The sequence below is a fragment of the Castor canadensis genome, chromosome 2 (assembly GCF_047511655.1).
Source record: "Castor canadensis chromosome 2, mCasCan1.hap1v2, whole genome shotgun sequence".
In the NCBI taxonomy this organism is placed as follows: Eukaryota; Metazoa; Chordata; class Mammalia; order Rodentia; family Castoridae; genus Castor; species Castor canadensis.
The window spans coordinates 72,796,275-72,819,310 of NC_133387.1; the positions used below are offsets into that span (position 1 = coordinate 72,796,275).

General features: G+C 36.7%; 1 protein-coding gene across 5 annotated transcripts in view; it reads right to left on the reverse strand.

Annotated features, from left to right (window-relative positions):
- Positions 1-23,036, reverse strand: part of Dock4 (dedicator of cytokinesis 4) — a 433,717-nt gene that overhangs the window by 241,457 nt on the left and 169,224 nt on the right. For all 5 annotated transcript variants that reach the window (XM_074065045.1, XM_074065044.1, XM_074065046.1 and 2 more), the window contains exons 2-5: positions 10,540-10,623; positions 8,257-8,297; positions 6,161-6,216; positions 3,218-3,314 (exon numbers count right to left, since the gene is read on the reverse strand). In XM_074065045.1, coding sequence (XP_073921146.1) covers positions 3,218-3,314; positions 6,161-6,216; positions 8,257-8,297; positions 10,540-10,623 — 278 coding nt within the window. The remainder of the gene's footprint in view (positions 1-3,217; positions 3,315-6,160; positions 6,217-8,256; positions 8,298-10,539; positions 10,624-23,036) is intronic.

Genomic DNA, 23,036 nt, shown 5'->3' on the forward strand with positions numbered 1-23,036 from the left:
TTGGCTATCAGCTCCCAACCACAGTGGCTGTGCCTACCTTTGTTGTCCTGGTAGGTAGAATGTGAATGAATGAATACCTTAATTTACGTTATTTCTCGTGAACCTTGAAAAGCAGGTTCTGTTTAGGTCATGCAAAAGAATAAGCTGGGAAGATCAAGAAATAAGCTGGGAAAACCAAAAACCAAAAACCACTGATAGGAAGGAAAATCCCACTGAGTCAAAAAAAAAAAAAATTACATAAGGAAGTTACAAAAAAGAAGTCAAAACTCCTGTAGCAAAGGTGAGAGGCAAATCCGCTTGAAATGACTGTCATGGTAAGAAGGACCTAGGCCTGCTCTATGGGATGAAGTCAGCAATCGTTTAGTAGTATGGACTTGTATATACTGTCACCTCTAGAGACAAGGGAATGCTGAGATGGGAAGGAAGCAAGATCCTTTATAAAAATGGAAGCTAGCTGGCCAGTTTCCTCTTTAAGAAAGAAAATCAAGGGGTGGAAGGAATATTACCATGTTGCTACTATACATGCCCTATAAGAAAAGAGTACACATCTGACTGGACGTCTGGTAATAAAACTCTGGATTTGAAAATAAGATAGTTATGAAGGCTATTCAGAAATGTAAAAATGCTTTTGATTTAATTTAAATGAAAATGATATGACACAATATTAAACACAGAATAAAACACTATCTAGAAATGTAGCAAAAAGTTAATTGTGAGTGTTCTTCTATTTTAGAGGATGAGTAAGTTTTTATTTGCCTTAAAATGAAAACAGCACAGGTTTTGGAGGCAGCAGACCTAGATTTAGATTCAGGCTTCACCACTTAGTGTGGGATTCTGAGTAAATCTTCTTTGATAAGACTTGAGAATAAAAAAAAATACCTGGCAGAGCCCAAGGGAAGATAGATGTAAAACAGTTCAGGGTCTGCACCAAAGTACTTGGTAAAAGATGACTACCGTATTTCTCCTACACTTTTTGTGGTTGTATTATTGGTATTTTATTAAGTGATATTTTTAAAGGCATTATCTAGGCCCTTACCAATGTTATTTCAAAGAGCAATTAGCACTTCTCAAGCACTTACCATGTGCTCCTATGCTAAATGTCTGACATATATTATTTCATATACTGTTTACAATTTACAAACCATTATTACCCTCATCAAACATCTTTCACAAAAGAAGCTAGGTGCCTTCAAACTGTTGAGAGAGAAATGGATAGTACCATAAATGCACTCAAGCATGATGCACTTAAACTAAACATTTGGCACAAAGTATTTATGTACTTCAGGAAAAGAAAAAACAAAAGGTCCAATGTGGCCAAGTCAGCCTCATTCCCAAAGTCAAAACTGGTATCTCTGGGTTAAACTTTATATTTGTGCCTCATATGACTACTACTCCATTATCCAGGGTAACTGTAGATAATTCTCTCTTTCCAGTTACTCAGGACATGAGCAGAAGAGATTACTTCTAGAGTTTACAACACATCCATTTTCAAACCAACCAAAATCTGTTCCCAAAATAGATGCTCACAACCTCAAAAGCAAGTAAAAAATAGCTAAACAAGACAGAATCAAAAGGAAATTCAACTTTGTTCCTCATTAATAACTACACAAAAGGAAAAGTTCCAGTGCTCTGGCTAAACTAATGGATGACACACTGTCATTATATTTATAACTCTCCTACGCTGGGTATTTAGGATGCAGTGATCCAAACATTTCTAGTAGTTTATTTTTCCATTTTAGAGTAATACACAAATGTACTTTAAATAATACTTGGGTTTTATACTCTTTCCAATATACATTAAAAAAATCCAAATGGGAGATCTGCATTTCCATGGCAATGTTCTAGCACAGAGGTTTGGAGGTCGGTTATCTCATCTCTGTGTTTATAAACCACACTTTTGGCATTCATCTAAGATCTCAGATTGTCTTGTGGATTTCCTACGTGTCCTAAAGTCACCAACTTCAGAGGGTATGGCCACAGGGTTTTATTAGTGATTTTTTTTAAAAGATTTTTTTGCTTCAATGAGATAGTCTATTGCATTTTAGATGTAACAGACAATATTAACTATCATTCTGTGCCAATATCCCTTAATAATTTGGATTTTCTTTTGGGCTGGCAGTTTCAAATTGGCTTGTCAGGATAAGTACACCTCTGTATTTTGAACACATCCCTTCAAGTGATTAAGCTGTTCTACAAACTTCTTTAAAAATAAAAGAAATTCCATTTATCTTCCTCAAAATGTCATTACCCCCAAACTTCCACATACACAGTGGTGCAGAGGGTAAGCATGCGATTTGTGTCAGAACCCCATTTCAGCCACTTTTTGTACAGTAGTCCCCCCTTTTCTGAGATTTTGCTTCCCAAGATTTCATAGTCAATTGAGGTCTGAAAAAAATTAAAGGAAAATTCCAAAAAATAAACAATTAATAAGTTTAAGTAACTTTTATTATCATGCTATAATTATTCTATTTTATTAGTTGTTGCTGCTATTCTTTTACTGTGTGTGATTTATAAATTAAGCTTCATCATAGAGATGTATGTTTGGGAAAATAGTACAATATCTTAAGGGTTCTGTATTATCCACAGTTTGAGACTCCATGATATTCTTGGAATGTATCCCTTACAGATAGGAGGGGACCACTGACCACTGACCACTGTACTTGGTCTACAGCAAGTACTTCCCTCTCCATGTCTTATTTTTCTCATTTGTAAGCTGGAGATGATCACGGATCTTGCAAAGATTAAATGAGATGCTGGATACAGAGTAGTTCCTGTGGGATTTGCCTTGCAATTAGTGTTCAATAATGTAACCAGTTATAACAAGTAAAAATATATACATGTATATACCTCCAAAATATTGATTATTTTTTTAAGAAAAATTCTTCCTCCTTTAGTGTATTGAGAATATTCTCACTGACTTGATTAAGAAGTTGTCATTTGCAGTATTCTTGAATTACTTATGGAATTAAAATACTATATGATAGATGTCAGAAAAATACCTGTTATATTCCTGTGGTACTGAAAAACCATGCATAACCCCATGTTCACTGGACAAAGAGATTACAATAAGACTATGTCTTGCTACCATCTAGATCCCTGATTCTCTGAGGAGTCACAGTGACTAAGAGCTCAAATATTAGTTGATGTTTAGTCATGTTCAGATGTTTCTTAAGCCAATTCTCTACCCCCAAAATCATGCCATTAAGAAATTACTTACCACATAGAGTTGTTTCCACATAGTCCCCCAGTCCCTTAATGTTGATGTCATTTCTGTGATGACAGAGTCTTCAGTAGGAATAACCATTTCAAATTGTCTGTGAAATTAAAAAAGAAAAAGTTTCAAATACTCTAAATGATAAAATTGGAAAAAAAGACATCTAGTTATTTTGGGACCTACTGACCATCACCAGTATCTGCCTATGAGTTTGTGTGACGAATGCTACAGGTGATAGCAGTACAACGCCCAAGGGACCGGCCACTTCATCCAGCTCAAGTGTGAACAGTACACTGGAGAAGATAGAACAAAGGAGTTCTGCTCCAGTGGTGACAATGTGACCACTAAGCAGGAAGTTTTTTAACCTCTCCATGACCAAAAGCCTTCATCTATAGCTTGAGGTCACCAGGCTACATAAATTCTGAGGTGACTTTTGCCTTCCAAGTGCTATAACACAGGACTCAAAGGGAGTAAAAGAAACCCTGTTCGACCGCCAGGATGTGATGGCTGTGAACACGTAACTGACAGTGTTAGAAATGACTAGATATACTGAGACACAGTAGAGCATTCATTTGAGCTCATTAACCTTTCATTTTGATTATTTGGAACACAGACATAAAAAGTGATTTGTACTATTAGTATGTTACCATGCAGCATAGTTTTTAAAAGATTAAGACAACAAAGACATTTGAATATTTATTCAAAAATGTTTCTATGATTAGGGTAAAGTAGTCTTCCCATTTCTTCTTTAAAAATCAGAAATTATACTTAGAAAACATTCACACCAACACTTGATAGGGTATGTATGGGTGTCATGAAGTGGAGAAAATCATAAGGAGATGAAGAAGAACAGAAGAAGAAGATTTAATTTGCTCTTTGTATGGATTGGCACTTAATGATGTCTTCATCTCTAGTGTCTTTTTTTCCCCCTTTTTCAAATATTTTCCAGTTACAAGCCTATTATCACCACTGCCTCTCAAAGAATGATACTGCTGTAAAGATGAGGACTATTTTCTTTTTATTTCAGTATATCTTCCTCAAGGACACATCTTAAACATCTTAACAGCCTATTAGACACTGAACCAGGTTATCTTCGATGATCAAGGGAAATTACTTCTTAGCATAAGGCTAATAACCGCTCTGAAGTTCCTTTTTGATATTACGTCCAAAGTGTGTATAATTATCTCATGCAAAAATCTTAACAGAAGGATGGAAACTAAAAACTTTGCCTTCATTCCTTCCCCAATGGAGGCTTATCTCATTTCACATTGCTGCTAAAATACCTGCCTTGTGACTATTGCCTTTCTTTCTAGAGCTCAAACACAGCTGAAAATGTAAAACTGGCATTTAAATCTCAAAAAAAAGTAAGCAGTAATGTATGAACTGTGACAGATATAGAACCTTGTCGTAAGTCTACACAGACACCTTCCAATGGCATCATATTTATTTTGTTTTTGAAGTAAGTGCTCAATTTAGATAAAGAATATTTGCCAATGGAAGATTATAAAACAATCCTATACAAGGGCAAGAGGAAACAATGAATTGCTTGGAAAACTTGCCATCTTACCGAACATTTAGAAAGTGAGATGACCTCAGCAAGAATGAAATGAAGCAACACAGAAGTGGCCTCACCATTCACAAATGATAATTTAAGGACTCCAGTAGTCCTAGAGTTTACTTGAGGTGGGACTGGATAGTGTAAAGCCTAGCCTAGGGTGCTGACAACTTGGCTTAACACTTCTAGTGGATTATAGCTGCACAACATTTCTGAAGGAGACACTTATTAAAAGATAACTAGTAGCAGTGGTAAGAATTAGGATTAGAATTATACTTTTAATTGGCTATTTAAAATTACTACTACTACTTCTAATATTGTTTAAAGTAGCCAACAACATATAAGACAAGTGAAATAGTCTCCCAGATTGTTTACCTTTTTTCTATATAAGGAATAATCAACGAATTCATATTGTGGCTTCTCAGCTAGTTGCAGAAGTTCTTTCACTGAACTAGAATTTAACAACATACTTTTATAGAAGTTAGATGTAAGAATTACACAACTTAATAGCATCCTTGGAACTTTTTGGATAAAACTAAAATTTGAAGATATTATTTGCTGTCTTTTCAGAGTTCAAATAACAAATTGCTCTTTATTGCTATTTGAGGAAAAAATGTAATTTCTGTGGTTGAATATATATTCTTTGGCCATAAAATGAAAATGATATACTCATCCAGTGAAGAGTTCTTATGACATTTGCACCAAATGTTTGTGTCCAAATCCACTTTATAATAAATTATCTGCTTAGGTTAACTATTTAAACAGGCAAGTTCTACTGTTTTATCTTGCAGTATCTCACTTGGATGATGTTATCCTGACAGCTGCTTCCAGTCATTTTTGAAAGGGAGTAGAAAATACCTTTAAATATATAAGATAGCCTCAGTAAAACTCAGCTCAAATCAGCTATCATATAAACGGTATTCTGTAAAGTAGAATAATGTATTTGTGAAGTGGTCACACAAGGACACAGCATTTTGCTCATTTAGAGAAAGTCAGACTTGGCTTCTTAAAACCAGTGGTGAATCGAGGAAATTCCTGGGTTTTGAGACATGACTCAGCATTTTATGGGTCTGACTGCCTTGCTTCCCTAAATAGCAAGAAACCAAAAGGAACCAACTTGTTCTGCTTAAGATTAAGCTAGCTCTGCGATTTGTGGGCAATGAGAGGTCTTGGTGTCCTGGATCCTGTGGTGGTCCAGCACACTATATACACACACAGATCCTTTAATTCACTCCAACTGCCTTATTCAGTATCTCTTCATCAAATAGCACCGACAATGCTGTGATCCTCTACAGTTCACTTTTCAGGAAAGTTACTAAGCATTTCAAATTCCAAAATAGGCAATGGTTCTGTCAAGAATCCTCCAACTATTAATAAAACTCATCTCTTACCCTTTATTCTTTACACAGGCATTTTTCAAGTGAACGTAGCTGGAAGGAAATATACCCTGGAAGAGAAAACATGAAGGTTATGGTCTATCTGTCTCTTCAGGAAGATGTGTTCCCAAGTTATATGTATAAAACACAGCTATCCAACCAGGAAAATAAAAAGAATAGCAAAAAACAAAATCACCACCCTCTACAGGCTAAAATCTACTGTGGCTTAGCGCCACTCCTTTATTTTCTACTACCAACTCCTTTGTAAATTTAGAGAGTCTCAAGAATAAATGAAATGAAAAAAATAAATCTCACTCAACAAATGTATTCTTTATAAATCAGAAAATAAAGATCAGGAGCTCTACATAAAAAGCATGTTATAATGAAACAGATTTTTAAAAATACTGCAGTTTTAAAAGCAGGGATTTTTTTTTTTTTTTTGGCTTTTTGGTTTGTTTTAATTCTTTTTCTTCTCCACCAAATACTCATGACCTTATTTAAAAATATACACTAAAAAGTATCACTGAGAATTTGGAGACAATTTCAGTATTATGTGTTACTGGAAGATCTTTGATGACAGCACAGCAGCAATTAATCACCAAGCTGCCTTTCTGATGGAACAAAGACTAAACAAAAGAGGCCAGGCTAGCTTAGAGTTTTTTATTGTAGGAAAATGATAGGGCAAGGAAAGTGCTCCTTTGTTCCAAGTGAGAAATTAAAAGAAACAACAACAAAAAATGAGCATCAAATTTATTGCCTATTAAATGACAATATCCTCTGAAGAATTTCTGATGCATAATCAAATGACAGACTCAATTAAACATTTACAAAAACAAATGTCATTTGTATATGTTATCCTACTTGTGGAGCCAAGTATCTAATAAAATTTAATAAGCAAATTCTGCATACTTAATAGTAGTAACCAGACATATAGATTTCTTAAAAAAACTTCTGCAAAATTTACGTTTTCCTCAATATGATAGGATCAACAAATAGAGTAATTATAATTAATAAGGAAAAGTTAGAACTCAATGTTTGCTAGATGTAACTGTAGTAACAAAGAAGTCATAATACATTTTTCCCAGACAGGCTCTAGATGAATAATTAAATAGTAAAGTTTTATTTGCATGTGCCCTGCACATGTCCAAAACAAAAACCTTTAAATGAGGCCTAAAGTATTAAAAAAAATTAAATTTGTATATTTTTTTGCCCCTTAGGCTTTCCTTTAGAATGATTTACAATAATGAAATGAAGTAATTAAACACAGTTGGATGCTCCAGCAAAAGCTATATTTAAGCAAAAAGACAGGCAGAAGAGTTTAGAAACCTATATTATATTTCAGAATGAGAAGTGACACAATTTTTTATCTACAGTTTTAATGAAGCCAGAATTAAACCAAAAAAATGAGTGACATATAAGAAAATATTAGACTGTGGGAAGGACAGGTGAAAGTTAAGGTTAGAAAAAGGTAGAAAAACAGATATGATTAAGGGTTAGTGCCAAAATCACAAAATATCCAAATGAGAGATAAAACAAAAGTCACACTACTTCTTACTGTAATTCCTGAGGGTTTATATAAATATGTAAAGGATAATGAATCTTAGTGTCTGTCTGGAATGGTAAGAAAGATAAGCATTTTTATAATATAGTTTTCCCAACTTTGACTCCCCAAACTCAAAAGGACTCTAAATGTGCCACTAAAATAAATTTATTTCTTTTCTTCTCACCAGTGTTTTACAAAAGATACCACAGAAAATTTAATGATTAAATACCTCTGTTCAATATTTCTCTTGGAATATAGATTTCCCTTGCCTGAATTTTAATTTAGCTCTCTGAGAAACTAGCACTTCAGAAAGATTTTGTTTATATATAATGAGCTTATTAAGGTCTTCTCAGTACAATTTTCAAGAGCTATATGGGATTATGATTTGAGTAGCACATCTTAACTATAATCCAAGTTCAAAGGAACTTCCAAATTAAGAAAATTTGTATTACCATTTTGCATGTCAACTAAGAGTCCCAATTGTAATTTCAATTGTATCGTAACTCAATTTAAATATTTATCTTTTTGTAAAAATCCTATAATTACAGTTAGAAATAACAGTTTTTACCTTGATATTTGGGTTTTTTAAGGCAAATCCTCTGTACCAGCCTGTGGAGAAATAATCATGGTCATATTTTAATAAATCATTGTAGTATTTAAAAGATAACAAATTAATCTGTTCTTTGCTGGTGAAATTTTGTCCTTCATATAAATATTCTATGTAGAAAGAGGTAGCTGTTAAGATCAGGCTATATAACAGGACAAGTGACAACTAGTTTAAGTATCTTTTTAATCAACTTAAAAAAAACTAAACCAGAAATTTATATAAAAAGTAGAAACATGCATAATGGAAATAAAGGCTTTAAATCAGAGCATAGGGCTTAAATTCTGGCTTTGCAAATTACTAGTTATTTAAACTTGCGCAAGTTACTTGACCTCTTCGAGCAACATTTCCCCCCATTTTATGAAGGTCATATTATGTCTAAGGGAAATTCAAGAATCTGCACAAGATATAATGTATTTCCCAATTCTTTCTGCCTAACTAAAAAGCACAGACTCTACCACCATCATTCATACAGTGAATTTGCACAGCCTTAATGCTGCCATCTTGGGTTAGGACTAGTCTTAGATCATGAAAAGAATTAAGCCAGGTCTTAGCACTGCCAGAATTATCTGGCACACCTTCATCAATATTTCATCAACTGAGCTCATCAAGTTTGTTCTGTAAAAGGCCAATGACTTAAGCTCAGATCAACTCTGAATCACTTTTACAGTGCTATTATTCAAGGGAAAGTGTTTCTCTTTAATTTAAAACAGATATAGAGTATATATATATATGAAAGAGAAAGTATACATATATATATAGAGTGTATACACAGAGTATATATATGAATATGTCTGATAAACATATTTAAAATATAATCAGATTGTATTTTTTAAACCGTAGAAATCATTGTTCTTATTGGTAATAAATTATTTTGCAATGTAATAAATATTCTATCTAATTAATTTTTGACTAACTGAATTTTTTAAAGCAAATATTTGGGCTAGCTATTTAAACATATCACCCCCTAAGAGTTTTAAAGTCATCTGGAAGAAAGCAAAAGGAATTGAAAATCAGAATCTCTATCTCAGGTCTTACTAGATTCTAATAAATATAGATCAAACAAATGCATCCATTTGTAAATAATTATTCTAACACAAATCAAAATTTTTTGAGCACTGAAGAAATATCATAGAGAGGGCTTTATACAGTTATGGCATACAATCTTTTTTGTACTGGGGCTTGAACTCAGGGCCTTGCACCTTATAAGCATGGGCTCTTAAAAGGTTTTAGATTACAAAACCTTATCATTAGATAAGCAGCCCATTTCGTGCATCAATTTAAAATAAAGTTTACATTTATCTATATATAAAATAGACAACATTCATCTACTAACAACACAGAAAACCTTATTATATTTTCAGAAATATCAGTTACAGTGCACAGAATAAATATCCACCAGAATAAATATTATCACCATTTAATGCCAGGTTCTACCCTAAATGTAATAGTTTTATTTGGGGAGAAAATAATTCAATCTATGTTGAATCTTAGTAAGACAGAATGTTATGATATTATAAATTCCTAGTAAGGAAAGCATTCTAGGAGGAAAAAGGACATTTTTGGATACACTGATGGTACTTGAAAGGTTGTCATTTCATTTCAGATCTTTTTAAAAAATTGTTATTTTTATTTTATCATTTCTGCTTTTACTTACATGTATATACATTATTTGGGCCATTTTTAAGGACTAGAACTTAAGGATGTTTCATAGAATAGGAACGGAAATAATCTGAAACTATATTAGGTGACTTTCATGAGGTACCTGCTACCTAAGTTAATGACATTCATACAGGGTCATATAATATATTCTCCTGACAATTCAAATTCATTGAATAATTTTATTCCAAATTAGGGGTGAAGAAAGACTGTAAGACTAGAGGAGAGATGGCCTGGCAGAGCCCTCCCCAAGGCATCTCTTTACCCCATCTCAGGGTCACTATTTCTGCACTGGAACTCTGTGTCTTTCTTTTCAGGGGGATTTGCTGGACCCCTGAAATTCTAAGTAATTAGAATTTCTAAGTAATTGAAGTGCCTTCAATTGCTGTCTATGTTGCCATGGAGTGACTATAGGGAAATAATATTAAGAAAAAATACAACCGGTTTAAAAATATCATATGCTGCATTTCTATAAGCCAAAGATTGTACATATAAAAATAGAGGTAAGAAAAGAATTTGTAAACTCTATGAAGGGTCCTATGGTAAGGAGTTGGTAGAGCCCCAAGCAATCACTATGAGGCCACTCACCATCACACTTCTCCAGGATTTGGACTGTATCTCCGATTTCCAATGACAGGCCATACGGGACAGTTCCTCGAAAACTGGCAATAACTGTAAGAAATAATAGAATATATGAAGGCAATCACATCAATTACAGCCAGTTACACTGCTTTCATGTCATTTGGAATGAGGATAAGATTAATTGGTTTCAGAAACATTTTCACAATGTGGAGCAGAATTAGGATGTACTTAGATCAGTCATTTCTTGGCAACTCCAGAAATAAGAGAGACAATAAAGCTCAATGATTCTTCCCTAGACAGCAGATCTTGAGTCATTACTGAGACAAGGATGCAGAAATTAAGAAAAGACATCTCCCATGACATACTGTGTACACCAAAATCAACTTCACAGCAGATGAAAGAGGTATTCAAAAAGTGGAAATTTTAAGTGATTTATCATTTTGTTTCAGATATTGACGCTTAAATATAACCCTAATCCCCAAAATAAGTTTCTGCTACTGTTAGGGATATATTTGAAAAGCCTGAAGGAACACATGAATCTGTCAAAAATCAGAACATGCCAGTAAATAATGGGCTTTTAGAGACATCTCAAGCCCTTTTATGATTGCAAAACAAAATTAAGATCAGAGATCAAAACACAGGACAGAAAACACAACCCAAAGTACACAACAGATTAAAATAACTACATAGGAACTAATTTAGAACATTTTAGACAAGCACTAATTTATGTTGTCATTTTCTAACTGTAATATAAATACCATATGGCCTCATATTAATGTGCAAGAAGATGTTTGGTTGAAAAATAATCAAGAGTCTATGTACCTTGAAAGATGACTTCATGACTTTCAGAGACCTTTTCTCATAAGAGATTGACAACTGAACAAAAAGTTGGTTGACTAGTTTAAAAGACTTTTTAAAAAAAGGTTGCGCTCAGATCTTCCTTATTACACTCATGAAATTACCTTACAGCTAGGTGATTCAACCATGGACACTATGGGACTCTTGAAAGGTTTAAGTGCTTGGACTACCCAACAGCGCTCGATACACAGCTCTTACTTCACATGGGTGTCCTAGCATGGCCTAGAATGCTGTGAATACCTCCCCCACTGCTGGCGACCCTCTTTCTCATCACCTTTTTGAACCTTGCAGTACCATTCATGGTTTCACTTCTTTGCTTCCCCTTCGTGCCTTAGCCTATATGGTTCAGCCTTCACTGGGTTCTGAAACTGTTTTACTAAGGTCTCCAGAACCCTCACTGTGGCCGCATTCATATTGCCTTTCAGGAATCTATTCTCCCTAGAATGTTTTCCTGTTTCTCTTACATCTTCCTGCTGCCTTCTCTAGAATGACTTTCTCAGCATTCTTTTTAAATGTTGGTGTCATCCGTGATCCTGTCCTCAAGGTGCTGAAGTATAAAAACTGGGGTATGTAAAAACAGCACCAAGAGGAGATGTGGGTTTGGGCACTGATCTAACCAATGATTAGCTCTGTGACCTTTGTCAAAACACCAGCTTCTCAGAATCTCCACAGCACTGGGCAAATGGGGGTGCTATGATTTAGAACCATGGCACTGAAACCTTTGAAACTCTGGGCCAAAGTAAATCTCTTTTCCCATAAGTTGATTATATTAGGTATTTTGTCACAAAGGCAGAGATCTAACACAGGGATTAATAATAAAGCTACTGCAAAAGGTATACTGTCTTGTAGATTCCAGTCATTTAATAAACCCATTACTTATTTAAACGATACTTCTTCTCTTCCGTCCATACATAATTCGCCCTAGATGGAGAGAGGTCTAAGATTTCCAAAAAACACCTGTTGACACATGACTTGCCAACTTTCTCTGGAGTCCTGATCCCTGCCTTGAGCTCCTAACACAAACTTTCTCCTTACGAATCTCTATCCAGATGGTAAACACCTAAAACCAAAACCTTGCATACCTCCAACTGAACTCATTTCCCATCACCCCCTAATCATACCTGAATGTTTCTCCCTCTCCTCTCCTCCCTCTGTCTCTCTCTCTCCCCACTCTAAAATGTTAGTCTTCTACTGTTATTCTTTGGTGCATTTCTCTGTATATCTCAACAGGGTCACTGCAGAACCTTCCAGGTGATCTCTTTGCCTCAGTGGTTGTTTTTGCTCAACCCAATGTCCACAATACCAGCAGAGTAACTTTTGATTATGTTGTGCTTGTGCTGATTTTATTTTTGCATGTAGCATCAGGAAACTTCTTAAAAATAAAAAGGCCATAAAACATATGATATAGTATTGGATAATGGTTTAACCATTTAAGGTTAACCATTTTCTTCTTATTTCATGCTGTATTGAAGATCATATAATCCTTAGGTGTCTCCTCCATTGTTCTAGGTTCTGTTGAAAGATAACACCATCCACTGACTATACAGGCCAGAAACTCAAGGAACCATCTGCATACACAATTAGCCACACAGCCAATCAACTAGTGTATCACAATGATCTCATCTCTTAAATGTCTCATAAACCATCCTTTTTTCAATATTTCTACTCCTACCCCTCCTCAAGCCTTGCTCACGTTTTGCCTGGCTTTCTCTAGCAGTCTCCTAATGTGTCTATGCATAGGTTCCTCTCCCATCTATCTCTAACACAACAGGTGAGAGACGTTTATAAAATGCATACAGGATGACATCATCTTCTTCTTAAACATACCAGAATTCTGAGAATAACATGCAAATCATTATCTCAGACTGTAAGTCCCTGTCTTATCTCAGACTCATCCTGCATGTCTTACTTCTGATTCTGTACTCTGGTCCCAATCCTTGCTACAGTGCCTCCACAGAAGACTCCATATATGATTGGCCTCTCACAAGGAACACTCTTCCTTTCCAACCTTATTAAGTGTTGGGAGCCAACAGGTGTATCAAATAAGCTGCATGTTTGAGTTTGGCACAGCCCAAACTGCAGAAGGGAGCAAGCATAGTTATGCCCAATAAATTGCATGCTTGAATTGGCACAGCCTCAGCTGCAGAAGTGGGCAAGATGCAGTGCAGCTGTTTTTCCTAAGATGTTTATGTTCAGAGAGAAGCTGTCACAGGTTTCCCCTGTTCCTAAGGATTACAATGTCACACCCCCTCCCCAGAATCGCCTCTCCACCTCGTGTTGCGGCTATATATAATAAATTAACTGGAGGTGGAGAGGGTTGGTGTGTCTCCATCTGAGCACCCAGCGTACCTGGCCCCAGCTTTGTGCATGTTTGGTCTTCTGTCTGTTGTCCTTTCTGCATCTCCCGTTACCCTCAGTTAGGTTTCTAGGACGAGCTCATGCAGGCCATGAGAATTAAGTTAACCATACTCATCCTTCAGATATTGGCTCAGTGGTTCCTTCCTCTTGGAAGCCTTCCTTGATGCACATCTTCTCACCCCAAATTACACACACCACAGCTCCGTAATATACCACATACTCACATCATTTATTTGTGTAAGTTGAATGATGTTCTTGCAATACATTGTAAACTCCATGAATGTAAGGACCATGTTGGGTTTAGCACCTAAATTATATACACAGTTTAGCACAGAGTCTGGCACACAGGCTGAGCTCAGTATGTAATTGCTAAGTGAATGAACGAGCTAAATATTTTGGTCTGAAGCAGTCAGGTTTGTTTTACTATCTTAAGAGAGTGCTCCAAAATCTAAGAACCAATCTATATTACTTGTGAAAGCTCTTTCCTAAGAGCTATTTTAAAAACTGTAATGATAGTTGTTTTGGTTCATAAGCGTGTATTACCTCAATTTTTGCCCACTCTATAGTTGTTAATTGTGATTTTACTCTTACATTATTTACTATTCAATGACAACTAAAGGAATAAATTCTTTAACCTCACTGGCATTCAGCTGCCTCTAAAAAACAAGGCCAAATTGCTAGGCATCGGTGGCTCACACCTGTAATCCTAGCTACTCGGGAGGCAGAGATCAGGAGGATCGAGGTTTAAAGCCAGCACAGGCAAACAGTTCGTGAGACCCTATCTGGAAAAAAACCCATCACAAAAAAAGGGCTGGTGGAATGGCTCAAGGTATAGGCCCTGAGTTCAAGTACCAGTACCACAAAAAAAAAAAAATCCAAAGAAAAGGCCAAATAACCTGAAATGCCCCTGCCAACCTGAAATTGTAGTCTGGAAGAGGACTTTTAGCTTAGCACTGACAAATTGAAGAACTCTGTCCCCAAACCAGCCTGGTTTGTTACTGCCTATGATCAAATGGACATCTGTTCCCACCTGTGATGGCCATCTGATTAAAGCAGATGGACAGCCTGCTCTCAGCATCTCACATAAGGCCCTAACAACTGCTCTCCTCTGCCTTTCCACACTGCCCTGGGCTCAGCCTTCTGCAGATTCTCATCAAGCTTTTGCCAGCAACCTCAGTGCCCTTATACAATTATTCTTTTTTTTTTTGCATGGGAGGAGGTTGCCCGAGTCTCTCTACACTGGGAACTACAAGGCAGCTCTAAGGTTAGGTCTTCAAGAACATTTCCTGAGTTTATATTGTGACTTTTAGCTTTTTTTTTTAATCTTAGTGGGACTAGGGTTTGAACTCAGGACTTTGTGCTTTCAAAGCAAGTGCTCCACTGCTTGAGCTAAACCTTACTGGGTGCCAGTGGCTCATGCCTGTAATCCAGTTACAAAACTATAACTCATATGGGAGAAAGAATACTTTCAGGATGTAGCTCAAGGTATGACATTGATCTTTACCGTCTGAAATGGCAAGCAACTTCCAGCTTTGAATTAGATGAGCAACTCCATGTCTGTATACTAATAAATACTACAGTCAGAAAAAGATACTCAGGCTTCAGATTATAAAAGAGAAATCTGAAAGAAGAAAGCAGTTCTACGCAAAAGAATAAATGACTTAAAAACATGACTAGCTCATGTTTGTCACTGTAATATCTCACAAACTAAGGATAACTAGTTTAGCAAGGCAGAGACCCAATGACATATGCACATTAATGAAGGCTAGATTTGCGTCTCCATGGAATGCACTTAAAACATGAGCTACTTTTAGATTTTGTCTTGGAAACAACTTTTCAACTAAATCCTTTAAAGTTTCTCTATGTGTTTTCCATGAAACAGTTGAAAATTCATTTTGTCACCAGTTGTAAAGTAGGTATTTCCTTATACAAAAGTTTACTCATTGTACACTTGCTAGGGGTAGTTTTCCCTCCAATAATATTGGGGTTTACTAAACGTGACTACATACTGTTTTTACTCCTTAATTTCTTTTTTATGTTTGTTTTTTGTTTGTACTGAGGTTTGAACTCAGGACCTCACACTTGCTAGGCAGGCACACTATCACTTGAGTCATTCTGTTGTCTCTGTTGTGTGATGGGTTTTCTCAAGATAGGGTCTTGCAAACTATTGGTCCAGGCTGGCTTGGAACTGTGATCCTACTGATCTCTGCCTCCTGAGTAACCAGGATTACAGCTGTGAGCCACCAGTGTCTGGCTTGAACAATTTTTTTTTTAATAAGTTGAAGTTTAGTATCTGGAAGAAAATATCTTAGAGAGTGAACTTTGGAAGAACTGGAAATTCAAAGGCCAATATTACTCAAATGTCTAATAAGGGTCCTGGGAGTACAGTTTTAAATAGCATATAACAACTATTGCTAGGGTGTTGTATTCATTTCTCCCCATTTACTACTATGTATAATTTATTTAGATTAATAAATCTATATTTAAACTTGGTTTATATTCAAGCCCTTAAAAATAAGTGTGAGGCAAAAGTAATACATTCATAGTAACGCCATACTGAAAAGAATTTCCTAACCAGCTGCCCATACATCACAACATCACTCCTTTCTGTAATGGCCTCAGTTCAGTGCCTATTGGCAGTTTATTAAAGCTCAAACATCCGTAAGAAACATTCTCAAATACAACAACTAAATATTCTCTAGAATGAAGTTAAAAAAAAGTAAAATGGTACCATGAAATAGAGCATCATTTCTTAGCTTCAGTGATACTGTTTGCTTATGTAAAGAACAAATGCATATTTTAAAGCTTTTAAGCTTGGTGCAGAGAAATTCAATCACAGAGTTCCAGGACTTTAAAAATTGAAAATCAAAACAAATTATTAAAAACTTTTTAAAACGTCAAACCCCATGGCTATAAATTGCAGACAGTAACATATTCTTCATCATCATTGTCAAAATAATATTTACAATGATTCTATTTTCTGCCATTCAATTCAAGCCCAGCACATGCTGCCCTTGCCCTTTACAAGCTGACAATCTAAGATGAATGGAACATGGAGTACGAAAAAATAATGAAAATGTTTTGTCCCTGGTGACACAAAGGAAGGAAACAACTCGAAGACAGAATTGTGGCTTCATCTTTCTGGTAAAAGGATCTTGAACTCATGAACAAGTTGCGGTCTGAAAGGTCACTTATAAGCTGACTGCTTACAACATAAAACACAATGTTACTATTCTCAAGTTTTGAGGTTATCCCACAGAATTCGATTTCACAGCCAAATGAAACTTGTGGGCTTTTGCAGCAATGATTGCACCAGAAATTAAATATAAAATTTTATGTTAGATATTGTAAAATCTTGAATGCTGGTGTTCAAAGCACAGTAGTACCAATTAGAAGGGGCGATGAAACAGGCATTGATATCGTGGGCACTCCACAGGAATTCTAATGCACTCTGAGAGCACTTAAAAGTGGTTCTCTCCTATGCCCACATTCATTTCACATTTGGCTCTGGCTAGCCGGGAATATATCTACATTTAGGTTTATTAGCATTTATAGGGATCTCGTGAAAGGGCTCACACAGGGAAAAGGGGAGAAAGAGGGAGAATTCCTAAAGAACTTGGGTAAGCTCTGGAAGAAACAAGAGAAAAGAGAAAGGGTAAGAACAAAATTCTTTACTTCATGAAATGGTAACTGTGGAGAAAAAGGAAAGGGGTCTCCTCTTTACACATGCACAAACCCTGTGAAGGGAAAGATCCACATGGTAGGAACCAAGCTGATAATCTAATCAAAGGCATTCTCTTTTTTGCAGTTGTCTGGAGCAGGGCTTGAGGGAAAATAGGATGGAGGTCACTGGAGGTACCTTGGGAGATGCAGGGTAGAACTGTTGTTCTCCCTTCCTTTCCTGTGCTTTCCCTCTGCAAGATGAAGTTAGAAACAAGGTGGTCATTCCTAAACATCAAGGGACTCCCTGCTGGCTATCAGCCTAAGAGCATGAGTCTCAGGGCAGGTGGTCTAGAAACCCTGAAAAAAAATCTAAGGAAATGTATGAAGAGAAGATGGGTGGTATCTGTTGATGCTTAAAATGTGTGTGTCGGTGGGTGGGAGGGTAAGAGAAATGCTGTGCCTCCTCCTTCTGTGTCTCAGGCCTGCCCCATGTTAAGATCTGCCCTCTTTCTGGGAATGGATTGTGCCCATGGTCCACACACCTTGCAGGCATGGCTGAGAAAAGTGGGCATATGCATACTAACAGGATCTCACTCTTAGTCACGGTTCCAAAGTCAGCCTTTCAGACTTGAGATGTGTCACACAACTCTCTTATGGCCTCAGTGACCTTGAAAAATCAGAAGTGCACTGAATAAAACTTGTTTCTGGCAGTTTACAAGCACCAACTGAAGAAATATTGCTGTCTTTGGCTGTTAAGAGGTTACTTCTACCAGGGATTACAAAAGGTTCATCCTGCTTGAACCATTGCCAATTGGACTTAAGGCAAAGGTAAGGTGTGGTACACCTAGAATCCCCTCCAACAACGCATAACTTATCCTTCTGCTGTTGGGAGTATTGAGGCAGATGGCATCTGGCTGCCATGGCCTTGATGAAGACCTGGATTGCCCCTTTCCCAGGGCAGTCTTGTACTACAACTTGGTATAGCTCTGAAGGGCCATTACAGCTCAGATGACAAAAACTGTCACTGGTCCTGCATCACACATCAACTTCTCCCTCTGCTAACTTGTTTCTTCTTCTCCCTTTCCGGGAGGGAGCCCCAAGAATCCTTCTGATACATACCTTGCAAGCTAATCTCCAGCTCTAAGTTTGCTTACTAGGAGGTGAAAACGGCTACAGGCTTTGAAGCCTTCCCCATTCAGAATTTACTTCTTGCCCAATTTATTTTCAAGTTTTATTTTTTAAAGAACAAGGAAAATAATATTGGTGCCTTACTATTTGGTCTTAAGGTTTTGCTAAGTTCTTTATGTGTTAGGTCTAATCTTCTATGAAGTCAGCATCTTGAGTCCTATTTTAGAGACAGAAAAAAAGAACAGAAAAGAAGAAAAGAAGGAACGGAATGAACAGTATCAGGAGGGAATTATTCCACGTTAAAATTTACTTGATGACATTGTCACTGAGGCAGTAGATGAACCAGTTTTATTCCCCACAGAGCCATAAACACATTCTTTACCTTGGTTTTCATGCTATTAATGCAAATGCACTTTCTACGTGGCCACAGGAACAACTGAAGGTTAAAAAATAAATCTTTAATTATGGCATCTACCCATCAGTACTTTTTAAAACAACTTAAAATGACAGCAAAGGTTATAGTTTTGGCCAACTGCGAGCCAAGAGGCACATCTTGGAAGAGAGAGAGTTTAAACAATTATCTCAAAAGCATTCTAGCACACAGGAAAGGGGCACAATGTCACGGAGAGATGGAGGCCTGTGATTTAGTTCTGCGCATAGGATGACACAGGACCACCATCGCCTTTCAGGGGATGCTACCGCCTGCCTGGCCAAGCCCACAGAAATGTCATGAAAATCAAACAGATGCATGAGAACTTGATTTGCAAGCCTATAAATGCTATATAACTATGGGATATTATACTTTCATACAGTATTGTTAACTAGGGATTTGGAGGCTGGATTTGATTCTGTCACTTATCCAAAAGCCAAAGTAAGGCTACCATTTGTAAAATTAACTTTAAAGTTTTTCTTTTAATATAGTTTCCTGGAACTCATTATTATTAATAAGTTAAACTTAGATTCAGGCTTAAGCCACTTGAGAGGAAAAAAGGCTGATATTTATTTTTCTGATAAAACAGGAAAATATTCTTGGGCAATGAGTCTGGTAAGGAAAATAATGAGTTAAGGGGGATTTTCCCCCTTAAGAGAGATAGGAAAAGAAGCAGTTGAGCTTTTTACACTCATTCTGCAGCAAAAGTGTATTATTTGTCCCAGGGATAATAGACAGCACCAGGAGGGAACAAATACAATACAGTCTTCATGTCACAAAGCAGACTGAAGTTACAGAAAACAATAATTGCTTTCCCCATAATCCAAGTGAAAATGTTTCATTAATAAGTAAAACACCATTTTCCAATCAAATGTATTAGATCTACCACCAAGTATTTAGTAAACACACACACACACACCTGCCTTTTTCAAATGTGAGATGGTTAATATTTAAATAAGATTAAGTAGGAGAATTCTTTGAAATATAGGAATAGATTTCCTGACTCTTTGTTTTACTTTTTTTTTTTTGCTATAAATGAAGAGGAAAGAAGTGATCTATTATATCTTTCCATACCCTTTATTTCTGACTTCCTTCTGACATTCTCTCCTTAAAATGTGGAAGTTCTGAACATGTGAAGGCACACCACACACATGCACAGTAGTACTGAGGGGTCTGTCTGAGTCTCCATCCTGCACCACAGTGTCATGACTCAACACAGACCCTACAGGGAGAGTGCCCAGTTCTCTCAGCCTAATACTCAGTCCTGTCTCATCAGGTCATTCAGCTCCCTCACACAACTGAGCATGCATTTCTCTGATTTTGCCTCTGCAGACATTTCTTTATTCCAATCTGAATTTTGCCTACCATTCCCAACACTGACTTCTCCAGAGGCCTGCTCAAATATTACCTACAAATTACATAATACCCCATGTAAGGAGAGCAAACTCTGAGTTCCTACTATTACTCTCCCTCTGTTCTGATGACTAAGCCAATTTTCAATTTGGAACACACACTAAACTAATTTTGACTGGATTTGGTCTCTGACAACTAGTCAAAAAACAATCTCTCAAGGCAGTGGGGAGACAGTGAACAATTCAATGGAGAAATAAAGGAACAAAGTCCAAAATTCTCTCAAAACCTCACTCCTCTACACTCTTTCAATCTCATCCTTCACAAAGCTCTTCAGGAGTCACAATGAACCTGTGCCTGTGGAGGGACTGCCAATGGTGCCTCTTCCTACTGGAAGGCAGGCTTTCTGCTGCCCTTCAAAACACCCAGAGCATCCTCAAGACATGCTCCCTCTCCCACTCCATGGCAACTCTCCCTTTGCATTCCTGTACTGCACTTAACAGTCTAGATATGGGGCTCCTTTATGCTCCTAACACCTAGCACAATGCTGACACTCATGGGTCCTCAATGAATGTCAGTTGAAGATATAATGGAAGAAAATCACTGTATTCAACAATATGTAATGGTCACCTTCCATGTGCCTGCACTGTATATTAGGCACCAGAATACAACTGTGCCTGTTTTATCAAATTCAAGTCATGAGACACAACAAGTTTTCTGTATCTTTTGTGTCTTACAAAACACAATTTAGAGAACAGCTATACTTTTACTGTTTGGGTTTTATTACTTAATCATTCGATTCAGCACTTCCTTTGTGTGCATTTTGTTCATTTTATTAATTTTTATCAATTTTACCATTTAACTTATCTGTAGGACTCTTGTGAACCCAGCCTCACACATCTTTAGGGCAGGGACCAGTACAGTGCTACATCCAACACAGTACAGAGAAATGAGGAATGGTTAACAGCGCTGAAGTGAACGAGGAGACAGGGACCCCACTCACACAAATACTGCCGTAAAGTGCTAATGTCCAACCAAAAAGCATTCCCAAACCATGACTCCCACAGGTGCTGAAATCAACTAGCCTTCATTACTGGTGTTACTAACCATGATTACTGGGTTAAGGTGGTATCTGCCAGGTTTTTCCACTATTCAGTTCCTAGGTTTTCCTTTGTAATTAACTAACAAGCATTGTCTTGTGAGGAGATACTTTGAGAAGATGCAAATACACATTTTTTTCATCATACTTTATGATGCCCAGTGATACTGCTTGCCCTCAACCTTTTCCATTTACGAGTATGTTTTTTCACAGTTATTTTAAAGGAAAATTGAATGTCACTAACTATAGGGCTTGAATTAAGCCCTTCAATCTTCACTGCAGTTTATAAGGAAATCTTTTATTTCATGGCAGGCCTCTAGCCTTCCTAATAATTTTGGATAGTGACACTTATTCTTAACAAATATCTTAGGGCTTACTGATGTTCACGGCAGTTATTGAAAGTTATTAATTTTGTTATATTCTGTATTAGAATTGATTGTTAAAATCTTATTTAAAGTAAAGCACTGACTACAAACTATGATGAGTATCTATTTTATCAAAGACTTACATTTTGGAGATTTTATAGAGTTGGTTATTTAGAATTAATGACTGGATTCTCAAGCTACCTCATAACAGCCTACTCAATCAATTAAACTGCTAAAATAATAAATCATCATGCAATAAGAATTCGGGAGTGGGAGATTAATAGTAGGGGAGGTGTGACATGGGAGAGGTCTTGGCAAATGTGGAGGGAGAATGGGTAGGCGCTAACTCTTTCCCTAGTGCCATTACTCTCATCCTGGTCTGATCTCAGAAAAGGCCAACATACCCTACCTTTGCCACAACCTAGTGATCTACTCATACTGCTCAGAGCCCCCAATACACATTGTTCTTCCATCATTTCCCGTTCCCCCAAGGGAACACAGCTGCCCTAGGAACACCAAATTCTTTCAGCTCCACTCCTAGACAAATCTCCAAAGTACATACAGCAGCTAGCCACTGACCAATAGGAACTAAGGGAATCAACATCAGGCCTCCTGGGATCTGATGATATCCCAGGCCAGCCATTGTGTATACATGCACAGTGCTGGGGCTGGAAAGGCTTTGTACCGTACCACTGTATATTCAGTACTTGTAAACCTGGTATTCACGTGGCTTATAATATCCAGGAAATTAATAAAATCCTGTGATTTCTACTTTATAAATTGTCTATGAAACCTCTGCTTCCCCTCAATGACTTTTTTTTTTTTAATGAAAAGTTATTAAGGAAAGAAATCTTGCTAGTTTGTCTTACAGATTTTAATGACAAGTTAAGGCAAAATTCATGAAACTATAATAGCCAAATCAGGAAGAAGGATAAAAATGAACATTACCAACTCAGCATTTATCAATTATAAATGAACTTTTAAATCCTTCCTCAGGGCTTTTAGAGGGCACCAAGTTCCTCTGGAGATCCCGCCCTCTGTTCTTCTCCCCTTCCAATTTTATAAACTAATGAAGCAGTTGCTTCCTATGCCATTCTTCTCAGGGTAAACTCCACTGACCCCAGATGTTGTCTACAATAAACGAAATCTGGATTTTCTTTGCTTGGAAAGAACTGCACTATTTAAAAGAAACTTAAAACAAAATTACTCCTAGCTATACACCCTTTTATTTGTTTCATGGGAATTAAAATTC